This window comes from Sinocyclocheilus rhinocerous, unplaced genomic scaffold, assembly GCF_001515625.1.
Source record: "Sinocyclocheilus rhinocerous isolate Xijiao unplaced genomic scaffold, SAMN03320098_v1.1 scaffold1012, whole genome shotgun sequence".
Classification (NCBI taxonomy): Eukaryota; Metazoa; Chordata; class Actinopteri; order Cypriniformes; family Cyprinidae; genus Sinocyclocheilus; species Sinocyclocheilus rhinocerous.
Genome location: NW_015640039.1, coordinates 722,916 through 736,773, shown reverse-complemented (window position 1 = coordinate 736,773; position 13,858 = coordinate 722,916). Strand labels below are relative to the sequence as shown.

The window sequence follows — 13,858 nt, the reverse complement described above, 5'->3', positions numbered from 1 at the left end:
TATGATTAGACGTCTATTAAATTTTCACTGACAGCCCAAATTTAGCCTTGTTTTAGCCTAGACGTCTGGGCTGTGTTTAGACGGCTAATAGACGTCTTTTAAACGCAAAATTGCTTGCTGGGTTTGTAATAGCCTTTAGTAATACTGCTACCATGTTTGAGTATCGGTGACCCAAGGCTGTATCTTCAGGTGATATTGAACTGGTTAAACAGAATAACAACTTTTTTGTTGTTATCGGCTCATTCCAAACACTTCTGCTCCTTGTGAATTCATTGAGTCTGATATTGTCCATTAGCAGACTGCAGTGCCTCTAGAATGGGTGACATGCTGATAAGACTGAAGCTCGTAAAAAAGACCAAGATAAGGGAGTTATTACGCTGTGTTAACATTATCACACATAAGGTGGCTGTAGAGCCATGTGTCTCTAGATATAGTTGAAAAGAACATGAGGTTATCCAAGATGGTAGACTTAGAACAATATTTCCCAGATGTCCATCATTTCCTTGTGGTTTTGGCTTATTTGCTCCTTCTTCTGTTTGGACATCTGGTAACCAAGAGGTCTGCTATATCTGTAAAATGTTGGCTCTAATGAGTACAACATTATGAGAAATAATTGCATTGAATATAATTACTCTACAGACAGAAAATCCCATTAATCCAAACACTGATATGTCCCACGTTCAGAATGTTGTCCAAAAAGTATACTGTCTGAGTTTTTCAATGGCCAAATATTAATTGTGGTTTCCGCCTTACAAAGTACCAAAGCATTATCATCTCAACCCCATCACAAATTTGAGATTCAGACATATAAAACTTCAACAGTTCAATAGGTAATTCTGGTAGCACTACTGTTTTGTCTGCAATATGTCTGAAGTTCAAATATTGCATTTCACAAGGTCACTGATAAAGACATGCCACTTCCTCAAATATGATGTCAGAAAGGTCAAATATGTATTTTAGAGTGGAAATGTCACTGGATAACAAGAGTTGAATAAAACAGGAACAAAAACAAAATTTTGTTTTCTCTAAAAATCTGCATAAACAAGGTCACAAAGGTGTTTCGCTTGTCTGTGTTGTTTTCTCGTTCTAGACAAACTGTCAGTCTGTTATGGAAGCCCGTTTCCACCACTGAATAAAAAATAAATAAATAAAAAGGTAATTGCAACTTTTTATCTCACAATTCTTACTTTTTTTCTCACAATTGTGAGTTTACATCTCACAATTCTGACTTTTTTTCTCACAATTGCCTCATACAAACTCGCAATACTGACTTTTGTTTTTCTCAGAATTGCATGATATAAACTCGCAATTGAGAGTTATAAACTCGCAATTTGCAGAGAATATCAGTCTTTTTTGGACTGGACTTTATAACTCTCAATTCTGAGATACAAACTCGCAATTGCGAGATACACTGATAAAGACATGCCACTTCCTCAAATATGATGTCAGAAAGGTCAAATATGTATTTTAGAGTGGAAATGTCACTGGATAACAGAGTTGAATAAAACAGGAACAAAAACAAAATTTTGTTTTCTCTAAAAATCTGCATAAACAAGGTCACAAAGGTGTTTCGCTTGTCTGTGTTGTTTTCTCGTTCTAGACAAACTGTCAGTCTGTTATGGAAGCCCGTTTCCACCACTGACTAAAAAATAAATAAATAAAAAGGTAATTGCAACTTTTTATCTCACAATTCTTACTTTTTTTCTCACAATTGTGAGTTTACATCTCACAATTCTGACTTTTTTTCTCACAATTGCCTCATACAAACTCGCAATACTGATTTTTGTTTTTCTCAGAATTGTGAGAATTAAACTCGCAGTTGTGAAAAATGAAGTCAGAATGGCGAGATATAAACTGCCAATTCTGACTTTTTTTCTCAGAATTGCATGATATAAACTCGCAATTGAGAGTTATAAACTCGCAATTTGGAGAGAATATCAGTCTTTTTTGGACTGGACTTTATAACTCTCAATTCTGAGATACAAACTCGCAATTGCGAGATATAAAGTCAGAATTGTGAGTATATATCCCACAATTCTGACTTTATTTCTCACAATTGCAAGTTTATATCCTGCAATTCTGACTTTATATCTCGCAATTCTGACTTTATAACTCACAATTGTGAGTTTATATCTCACAATTCTAAGAAAAAAAACCAAAATTGCAAGTTTATATTACGTAATTCTGAGATGTAAACTCTGTAAGATGTAAAAAAATTGTGAGAGAAAAAGTCGCAATTACCTTTTTTTATTTTTTTATTCAGTGGCGGAAATAGGCTTCCATAGTCTCTTCATTATTGTTGAAAAAATTGTGAGAGAAAAAGTCGCAATTACCTTTTTTATTTTTTTATTCAGTGGCGGAAACAGGCTTCCATAGTCTCTTCATTATTGTTGACATTTTACTGACTGTTTATACAGGTTAAAGTGTTACACCAATAGATGGTCGTAAGTAATTGTCTTTGTGAGTCATTGAATCATTTAATTCAGTTCAAACTGAATTACTGTAAATGATTCAATGGGAACACCACTACTGCATGTTACTCCGTGTTGAAATGACTATAACTATTTTCACCGGCGGAGCAAAGTATCAGCTTCTTGTTTATTGATCTGTTTATGTAAAAGCAATATCACACAATTGGACTGGCTCTTTGTTACTGCAATAATTTGTCAGCCCAAGCCGTCATTTATTTAACCATTAATAGGGTCTAGTATCAAACTAGTGACATATTCTGAATTTGTGGCATAGCAGTAGGAGTGAAGTAATTTCAAACACCAAATGGAACATTCCTTGGGTTTCAATATATATTTGCATAATTTTGCACTGAACTGTATTGTATTTTGGCCATATGTGTTGCATTGCACACTAAACTGAGTTAGGTGAGTGCAGTGTCAATTAGCAGCATCATGTTAATTTCATCAGTTAGACCTAGGAACAACATTTTCTCAGAATGACCCGGTTCCCTTTACAGGTTGACCATGACACCATTTCGAGATAATGGTGCCCTACTTAACAGCAGGGTGGTGATGGCAGGGTTGGCTCTAAAGGTTTGAGAAGCAGCAGGGTTGTTTGGTATTTTTAGTTTTAAAAATGTATTTTTCTTGTGTGTGAAGACACCCATATGGGTGAACAAATATCCATAACAACTTAAAGATGTAAAAAAAACAAAAAAACAACTACAATCGTCACATGCTGGAGTGATGGCTAGATTTTTATACATTTGAAAGCTGAGCTCAATGACTGTGTCGTGATTTGGTAAATTAATTGTCCATTTGAAAATATTGTTCCTGTGACACAATCCATTTCTTGAAACACTCAGAGAAGAAGGCTAAATGTCCTTCCTGTGGTCAAAGGCAGTTAATCTGCTCTACCCCGTGTCATTTTCTTGTCGATGGCTCTCCAGTGCTTAATGTTCTAGTAAATGACACTGCTCTGACTGGGTCCCTGAAAGCTGTCATAGGGATTGTGGGACTGCCAGCAGAATCCAGCAATATCCTGCCCATGACACAGAACAAACGACTTTGTCCTTCTATAACAAATGTTAGTACAGCACTCACTGACAGAAAGTCAAAGAAAAAAAAAAAGTAAAAGGCAATAGAGACAGTAAGACAGCTCATTTTGAAGGCAAATTTGTGTGTGAAGTGTGGTTCTAGCATTTTGCACGTTTCCACAGATTCCGAGCTGTACAATATAAACATATTAAAATAAGGTAAAATGCAAAAATGTTCATATGAACAACTTTAGAGATGCACAAATGCTTACAGTTTCTTTGAAGTTTGTAGAATATTGAATTGAAGGAATTAATAGACTGATTTTATTTATAATAAATGGGATAACTTTTGTAAATATAAATATAGGTTACGTCTCTAAACTAAAAGCCTTTATATTTTGCATTTTAGAGCAAGTTTATAAAGTACAATGCATTGTCTATCCAAAATATATAACTGCATGTGTAAACATTTTGTAAAATACTAATGGGATCACCGTTGAAGGTTTAATATCAAATTATATATCAATATGAAGAACATATTAATTGACGGGACACAGGATCAGTGACAGGGTGAATGATTAAAAGTAGTTATTAATATGACAGATACAACTGATAACTCTTATAGAGGGGTGGTTAAAAAATTCAGTCATGCTATTAATTGTGATCTGCAACAGCTAGTGTAAATTAAGACCCTTTATCATTTGATAAAGATGATGTCATGTCACTGACTTTGTTTTGTTCTCACACTCAACTTACTGTATCGCCCATAACTACAAGGTTTAAGTATAACAATAATAATAATGATGATGATGATGATGATGATGATAATGATGATGATTATGATGATAATAATAATAATGATAATCATAATAATAATAATAATAATTATTATTATTATTATAACATGTTTATTAATAATAATTATTATTATTTTAACATGTTTTTAACATTTAATTTTAACATGTGTAATAATAAGAAATGGTATATATAATAATAAGAAGAAAAATAAGAAATGTTTCTTGAGCAGCATATCATCATATTACAATGATTTCTGACAAATCATGTGACACTGAAGTCTGAAATAATGACTGCTGAAAATTCAGCTTTGCATGACAGAAATAAATTCAAAATTAAAATATATTAAATAATAAATTATTTAAATTATATAATAAATAAATTATATAATTAAAATATATGAAACCAGACAACAGTTTTTTTTCAATTGTCATAATATTACACAATATTACTGTTTTACTGTATTTTTTGATTAATGCAAATTTGGTGAGCATAAGAGACTAACTAACTAACTAATTAAATGAATAAATAAATAAATAAATAAATAATAATGCCGATCACAAACTTTTGAATGACAGTGTCTGTGTTTATATTGTGAAATATAATATAATTACTCAAAATGTGATAAATATTTTGGACATACAAATTCAAAATTAAAATATATTAAATAATAAATTATTTAAATTAATTAATAAATAAATTATATAATTAAAATATATGAAACCAGACAACAGTTTTTTTTTCAATTGTCATAATATTACACAATATTACTGTTTTACTGTATTTTTTGATTAATGCAAATTTGGTGAGCATAAGAGACTAACTAACTAACTAATTAAATGAATAAATAAATAAATAAATAAATAACAATGCCGATCACAAACTTTTGAATGACAGTGTCTGTGTTTATATTGTGAAATATAATATAATTACTGAAAATGTGATAAATATTTTGGACATACCAGCCAATCCTGGCTGTTTTATGACAACTTTAACCCAGACATTTCATAAAATGGCAGAAAAAAAGCAGGGAACAGTTTTCAAAAACCACAAGATGTGTATTTGTGATTTATGAGTCTATAGGGAATCTAAATTCAACCTGTTGTCAGGCTTTCTGACTGTGCTCTTTCAATATTGCATAGGTACAACGACAACATGCCAGTCAAGGACAGAGCATAATAGTGATTATAAATAATGTGAGCTTGTCAGAACTTCTAGTCTTTCTGTACGTGGTAAGCACGTAACCCACTAACACTGATTATCACTCTCTTTCTCTCTCTCTCCCCATTGCAGTTGCCATGGAAACTGTCCTGGTCTTCCTTTTTTCCCTCCTAGTCTATGTGGCGGGTAAGTGCCCCCCTCCATTTCACTCCAGTCTCCCTGTGTCCGCTGGGATTGGAAATAACTGGAAAAGCCATGACATGACACATTAGCGCCATCCTAGAGTTCTTAACTGAGAATTTGATCAGTGACCTCTCTAATCTGGGATCACGTGTATGTCTGTGCGCTCTCTATAGTTCTTCAAATGGACTCATCTAAAGCTCTGTGTTTGTGCTTTATATGTGCTTTTACATGTCTGTGAATTGCTGTCCTGCTTTTGCCAAAAAAACTTCATTTGTGAAATGAGAGCATCCATTTAAATAACACTCCCATCCATCTCAGTCCTCTGAGAGACTCCACCCTAACCACAATTAGGCCACATGAAACTGCCAGCACATTTGCACCAGATTCATACTCACTACACACACAGCTCTCTACACTGGTAAAAAAATTATCCTTCAGCTTTGTCAACAAACCCCTCGCCCACCGCTAATAGCACTGCTGACTGTCAGACTAGTTCCCTACCAATACTTCACTCGTACTGCGTCTTGCTTAAGACGCTATGGGAAAAGTCCTTTTTTCTCCTGAACTGAAGCCTTTTTCAATCACGCAGTGTAACTGCATGACCATCGGTTCGTGCAGTGCATTTTAAAGACGAACCAATGGCTCGGCAGCAGTGCTGCACGAACCTATGGCCACGAAGCCCGCCAAAGCCCGCCAGAATGGGCGGAGCCATCTGGCTATATAACCGCTTTTATAGCCAGATGGCTCCACCCATTCTGGCAGGCTTTGTCGGGCTTCGTGGCCATAGGTTCGTGCATAGGATTCAGATTTCTTCTCCTTCAGCGACGACGACGTTCTTCGTGATCTCCACTGACTGAAGAGCCTGCTTGCCGTTGACACGCCTCGCAGTGGTCATCTGCTCGGCTTATTTCCCTGCCTTTCCCGCCGCCTTCAGCAATGCGCAGCAGTGATCCAGCTTCCCCTGCCACCATCCGGCGAGCCCTATCAGAGGAAATTTCTAAAGAGCAAATTTTTGCGCGTTGTTGCAAATGCCACGCCGTTATTGCATATATGGCTGTATATGACGATGTATATGACGCCATCGTGAGTGCGTTTCCTGCCTGGGGAAATCCCACGCGGAATCCGCGCTCACTGAGACGGACTGCTCCCATTGTGAGAGCATGTGTCTCGCCTCTCTGTGCTCATGGATAGCTTTCTTTCCAGAAAGCGACTCCGCCCCTCGCGCCCTCCTGTTTACTTCCTCCCAGGAGCCTGTGAGGAAAAAACAGTGGAGCAGAGGATCACAGCGCTCAGATGCGAGCGAGCTTACGTCGGCTCAGGTCCTGCATACCTCGCTCTATCCGCACAGAGAGGCGTCCCCCGTCCTCTTCGCCCAGCCTGACCAGCGTCCCTTTGCCCTTTCCCTTTGATCTGGTCTCGTTCGGTGGGAGCGATGACGAGCTGCTGGATGACAACATGTCATTGGTAGCCTCGGACGCGGAGGAGCTGTCGGGCTCAACTGCAGACCCCGCCCCCCTGCCACCGTCCAAGCCCAGCGATGTCAAGCCCGGGATGGACGCCGAACTATTCCGTATCCTCTTGATAGCCATCGAGGGGCTGGGTTTGGAGTGGTCTCCACCAGAAGAACCCTCCCGCAGCCATCTGGATGAGTGGTTCCTGCCGGGGAGCCATCAAGCACCTCATCAGCGATCCTCTCCTTTTTTTCCGGAGGTCCAGGACGAGCTCACCAGATCGTGGTGCGCCCCATACTCTGCATGCCTCCGTACTTCCACTTCATCCGCCCTCACCTCGGTCGACGGCACTGAAAATAAGGTGTACGAGAAGCTGCCTCTGCTCGACGAGGCAGTGGCCGCGCACCTCTGCCCGCCCATTGCGATCAGCTGGAAGGCGAAGGCCGCCCATCCATCCAAGCCGTGTAGGACGACTTCAGCCCTTGCTGGACGCGCCTACTCCTTGGCTGGGCAAGCGGCCTCGGCGCTCCACTCAATGGTGGTTCTCCAGGTCTTCCAGGCCAAGCACCAGCACGGACGAGTCTGGCCCAGACCCCGCAACACTCAGGGAGCTGAGAAGCGCGACATACCTGGCTTTGCATGCCACCAAGGCCACGGCTCAGGCTATAGGACGCTCCATGGCCAGCCTGGTGGTACTTGAGCGCCACTTATGGCTGACTTTAATGGAGATCAAGGACGCCGACAAGGTCCCGTTCCTTGACACCCCAGTCTCTCCCAATGGCCTGTTCGGGCCAGCGGTCGAAGGCTTCACTGAGCGTTTCACTCAAAAGTTCACAACGTCCCAGGCTATGCGACACTTCCTGCCGAAACGCTCCAGCTCTGCAGCTGCCTCGGGTCGCCCCAAGTCTGCGCCGACTCAACAGCCAACAAAGCCTGCACCTGCGGCTGCCACCGCCGCCCAGCCAACCAAACCTGAGCCTCAACGACGTTCCCACTTGGCCAGATGCTACCCGTTTCCGAAGCGCCAGGGACCCCGGCCTAAGATAGCCTAAGATCCGGCGCCTCCAGCGTCGTCCTGATCTAAGGGACAGAAAGAGGAGGGAGCCAAGTCTCGCTGCAGCCAGACCACCCCCCCAAGCTGCCTCTCGTGAGCCGCCAATCACCCTGTCCAGTTCCGGGTGCAGTCGGCAATGTGTTTGCTGCAAACTCTGGGCCCGTTCAAGCACCCAAGAGGCGATCCGCTGTTATAGCGAGCAGAATATAACACAAACATTTTCAAAAAGAGAGCAGTTTTCCTCTTCCATTTCTCATGAGTACCGTGTCCCCTTGCAGCGACCAGGCACTCGAACCAATCCAACCCCTGTCTTCCCGGGCCAAGGCATGGCAAGCCATCCCCGGAGTGTCAGAGTGGGTTCTGGGGATAATAAAGCGAGGCTATACACTTCAATTCACTCGAAGACCCCTGCACTTCAGCGGAGTGGTCCCCACTTCGGTTCAGAGCAGAGACGCACACGTCTTGCACTCCGAAGTGAAGAATCTGCTGGAAAAAGGAGCCATAGATGTGGTTCCTCCGGCCCAGAGCGAGTCAGGCTTCTACAGGATCCTCTCGCAAATCTGCCCAGAGGACTGGTTCTTTTCTCTGGACCTGAAAGACGCCTACTTTCACATCCAGATAGCCCCCCATCAAAGGCCATTCTTGAGATTCGCCTTCGAGGGAGTGGCTTATCATTATACAGTCCTTCCCTTCAGGCTGTCCCTGGCTCTACACACTTTCACGAAGTGCATGGATGCGTCTCTTTCCCCTCTGAGGCAGAAGGGAATCCGCATTCTCACCTACCTCGACGGCTGGCTCGTTCTGGCCCAGTCAGAGGCGGAGTCACTATCTCACAGAGCCCTTCTCCTCAGCCACTTAGAATGCCTGGGGCTCAGAGTGAAATTTGCCAAGAGTCCCACAGCCAATGAATCTCGTTCCTGGGAACAGTGTTCGACTCGACTCAAATGAGAGCAGTGGTCACAACAGAATGCACTCTGACCATACAGCAGCTCACGGCCTCCTTCAAGGCTGGTGCCTCTCGCCCCCTCAAGACATAACAGAAGCTGCTAGGCCTTATGGCTGCAGCGTCTCCAGTGCTAGAATTGGGCCTGCTACGTATGCGTCCCCATCAGCACTGGCTGAAACCACGTGTTCCGTCCCACGCGTGGCGTCACAGACGCCTGCTTATCAGGGTAAATCAGGCCTGCGTAACGGCCCTGACCCCATGGCTGAATGCTCAGTGGATGGAACAGGGCGTTCCCCAGGGAATGGTCTGCAGTAGGAAGGTGTTTTCGACAGATGCTTCCAACACGGGTTGGGGAGCACTGTGCGAAGGGAAACTGACGTTCGGCCATTGGTCGAAAGCAGAGAGAAGTCTAGTAATATTTACCATTGTTTAGCAAATTTGTGTGGTTAAAATTGAGTCATTTTCAGTAGTAAATATTTCTCTACAGATTTCGCAGCAGGTTCAAGTTGGTCACAAAGATTCACCTCGCTGACCAACAGAAAGTGGAGTAATCGCGTCATCTCCTTCAGAATGTTATAATTGGTCCAAAGCAGACTTATAAAGCAGATGTCAGTGTGTCTTAACTTTGTAAATGCTCATCTGGAATATTATGCTTTGTTCACGCATAGCATAAAAATGGCAATTTACTGGTAATTTTGCCATTTTTCATCTTAGAAAATTGCCAGAAATGAAAGATCCTGTTCAAACGATCTCAAAACGGTAATTTACCAGTCATTTTCCAACAAAGTTTGTACATGCAAAAGCCTCTCATGGTCTTCTCCTGACCTTCATTCTTTTTTTCTCCTCTTTTTATTTTCTCCCCTCTTTTATATGCTCCTTCCTTCTTCCCTTCTTAAATTATTTCATTCACTGTCCCTTTCTTCCCTTTATTGGTTCTTCTTTCTTTTTTCCTGCATAGTTCCTTCCTTCTATCCATCCATTTTCTTTATTTTTTCCTTTACTGTCCCTTTCACCCCTTCATTGATTTTTTTCCTTCCATCCTTCTTTGCCCTTTCCTTCTCTTCATTGTTCCCCTTTTCCTTCCTTATTTCTCCCTACATTTTCTTTCTTGCCATCCATCATTCCTTCCTTCCTCCACCGTCCTTTTATTCCTGTAATTTCCCTTCCCTTCTCTTCATTCTCCCTTCCATTCATCCATCCATCCTTCACTGTCATTTCCTTCCCTTCATTCTTTCTTCCTTCCTTCTGTTATATGTATGTTATTTTCCATCAACCTTTTTTGTAATGTTTTTTTCCCATCAAATGATCAAGAGAGCAATAAAGCTATAAATACCTTCACCTGTCAAATTATCCACTGCCGAATGTCATATTAATAGATTTGTTCATAGATGATTTGATTTAATAAACTGCCAGGCTTGTATTTAAGACTGTTAACTCCTTAAATGCTCATTCCAGTTTGAAGGTGATTCTAGTCTAGTATATAGTCTCTGTTGTAACAACATATGGCGTAAGTTAAGACAATTTTAAAAGCACAAATTCCATCATAGACTGCTAGAAAATCATTTTTAAACTTATTTTAGTACTACAGTGAAGACAAATCAGTAAGATTTTAATCATTATGAGTTTTCCCTCCTGTCTCACAGGCATCGATTTAGTCTAATGGATTCTTAGAGTTTGATATACAACAAATTGTATTGACCCAGTCAAAAAACCCCTTTTATTATGCCTGAATCGGATCATACATTCATTAGGCAATGTCATATTCCTGCCAATATTGCATCTAGCTTAGGGCTCTGTGATCTTTCTCAACAAGCAAAAACACCAATCTTTGGCAAGACGGAAGTAGACCTCTTCAGGAGAAAAAATGACTTTTTCCCATAGCGTATTCAGCAAGACACGGTACTCGTTCCCGTATCTCAGGGAACCGAGGTTACGTTTGTAACCGAGTATGTTTTTATCTGGTTATCTTTCACACTGCTGCAACCACAATATTTCTTCCATTCTTTCCTTCCTATTTTTTTCCATTCCTTCCTTTCATTGTTTCTTCTTTGTTCTTCTTTCCTTCATTCCAAAATCTGTAAATTACCATAAAATTGACAGATTGACTTTTCTGGTAAATAAACCATACATTGTTAAAAATAAAGATTCCAAAATAGTTGTGAAAGGTTCTTTATGGATTCATATATGCCAATAATTTTCTCACAAGCAATGGCGTTTTGTCTTTTTGCACAGGCATCGATTTAGTCTAATGGATTCTTAGAGTTTGATATACAACAAATTGTATTGACCCAGTCAAAAAACCCCTTTTATTATGCCTGAATCGGATCATACATTCATTAGGCAATGTCATATTCCTGCCAATATTGCATCTAGCTTAGGGCTCTGTGATCTTTCTCAACAAGCAAAAACACCCACCACAAACAAATAACATAATGCAACACTCTTGTTTCAGTTATTGGATGTTTTTGTGAATGTACAGATCCATAATACTAATGATTCCTCTCTGTTTTTCTCTTTTCTCACAATGGTTTTTGCTTCTGTATTGATCTTCTGTCTTAGCTTTGTCTGAATCTGCTGGCCAAGGCAAGTTATGCTTTATTTCATTTACCACATCACTACATATTACTATTTTACAATATATATATATATATATATATATACAGTGTATATATATATATAGTAAGCAAATGTCTTCATGTGTAATTTCTTATTGTTTTCCATCAGATGGAAAAGAAAAGGGATTGGAACCATTTGTATACGGTAAGAATCAATACTTACAAAGCTTACACAGGTCAATATTTACTTACATAACAAGGATTATGTCACTTTATAAGCAACATACTTCTCAAACAGCAAGTACCCAAAGATAGAGGAATATAGGCTAATAGGTATCTTGGCTTCCGTTACCTGTATAGTCACACTTCATACAGTCATATTCATCTGTGCCTTCAGAATGCAATTACACCCTGATGCAGCATATCAAAATGAGGTCTAAATTAGATTTTTTTTTTCAATTTTACACAGTATTTTGATAATCTCCAGACACTATTTAATATCTGAAATTGTGTGAATAGTCCTGAGTGACTTGACTAATTATATGGTGTGCTCAGAAACATTTTGTATCCACTCAAACCACATTTGCAGCATGCGACCACATCACAGTGTAAACACTAATATGTCTTGATGCGTCTTGGGCAACTGTGAAGGACCTGTCAATCAAATATATGGTTAAACCAGGATCATTCCAGGTGTAAATATAGCCTCACGTAAAAAAGTTCACATCAGATATGCTGTAATCACATCACACTCCTTAGGAACTTTGAGATGACACTATAAAGAAGAGAAAGATTAGAAAATGCCACTACGATTGCAGATACTACATCAAGCTGTTCAACCAGATGGGCAGTTGTCAGGGAAGAAACCAAAAGGCCAGTTTCTATCTGACAGAGCTCCAGAGGTCTTTGGCTGCCCAGGCATCAACAACCACTTCAGCACTACACAGGTTTGGCCTCTTTTGGAGAGTGGCTAGAGGCAAGCCACTTCTGAGTGAGGCCACAATTACAACATCATGTCTCGAGTTTGCTAAAAGCAAAAACCTGCAATCTGCAGACATATTATTTTGGAGTAACAAAATTCAGAAACAAAAATTCAGCTTAACACCCATGGATGGTGGGAACGCAGTGGTTAAAGTTACAATTGAGCAAGGTACCTTAACTCCAAATTGCACCAAGAGATTTTTTTGGAAAATTGCTTTGGATATTGAATCTAAAGAGCAGGTCATATGGTATTTTAAAGTGTCCTAATATTGTGTTGGAGTCCCCTACAACAGGTTTAAATGCATCTAAGGTCAGAAAACATTGTAATTTGATCAGAATATACATTTAATATTAGAGTCATTTGCCAATGATTTCTAAATGGTTCGTTCCAAGCAAGTTCGGAGCAAACCCCTCCCTTCCATAAGCCTACTCTGCTCTGAATGATCAGCTGGCCAAGCCTGTTGTGATTGGCACAGAGAGGAGTCCTTGAGCAAGTTAGCGAGCGCTACCATTGACAAAGCACCTTTACATAAAACAATAATATAGTGCTCCAATCCGTTCTTATAATAATGACATAAAATACTAAAACACTTATGCAAGCGAATGCCCACAGCTAAAGTTTAGCTGCTAAACTGTGGACACTTAAAACAATAATGGTGGATACGTTAGCCGAGTGATAACGTGACTAACTGATGAAACAATACAGTTTGTAAACCAAAATATTGAAGAATGGCAGACAAAAGACGCTCTGTCTTAACTTTTTAATCAGAACAGCTGTATCACAGGCGCACCAGCCTAACTCGCTTGTCTCTCCCGCATTAACCCTATAACTGCCGGTGCAGCAAAATAAACAGCAATTTTAACAATGATTATAAAGTCTGTGCACTACACTACATTCTTTATTATTAAACGAAGTAATTAGAACAACGTCAGTCTACAATAATCGACACATTCTTAGGAAATAGGGGGTTCAAAGCGACTTATCAGAACTACTTCAGTAAGACAGTAATATCGTGCTTTACCTGGAAACCTAAAGCTGCACTAGGTGTACATCACATATTAGCACACAAACTTGATATTTTGAGCACTCAATTGAATATGTACACATAACGTATCAATCGTACTTAAAGGTTGTGCTTCGGAGAGCTTGTTAGTGCAAATTAAGAAGACAGAAGAAGCCAACGAAGATAAAAGCCAAGATTAGAGAAGCTGTCCTTGGTAAAATGACGAGCACTCAACAAAAGG

General features: G+C 39.9%; 1 protein-coding gene across 1 annotated transcript in view; it reads left to right on the top strand.

Moving 5' to 3' along the window:
* Positions 1–13,858, top strand: part of LOC107752282 (FXYD domain-containing ion transport regulator 6-like) — a 29,492-nt gene that overhangs the window by 9,628 nt on the left and 6,006 nt on the right. The window contains exons 2-4 of the mRNA XM_016568219.1: positions 5,576–5,629; positions 11,637–11,660; positions 11,802–11,837. Coding sequence (XP_016423705.1) covers positions 5,581–5,629; positions 11,637–11,660; positions 11,802–11,837 — 109 coding nt within the window. The 5' untranslated portion in view covers positions 5,576–5,580. The remainder of the gene's footprint in view (positions 1–5,575; positions 5,630–11,636; positions 11,661–11,801; positions 11,838–13,858) is intronic.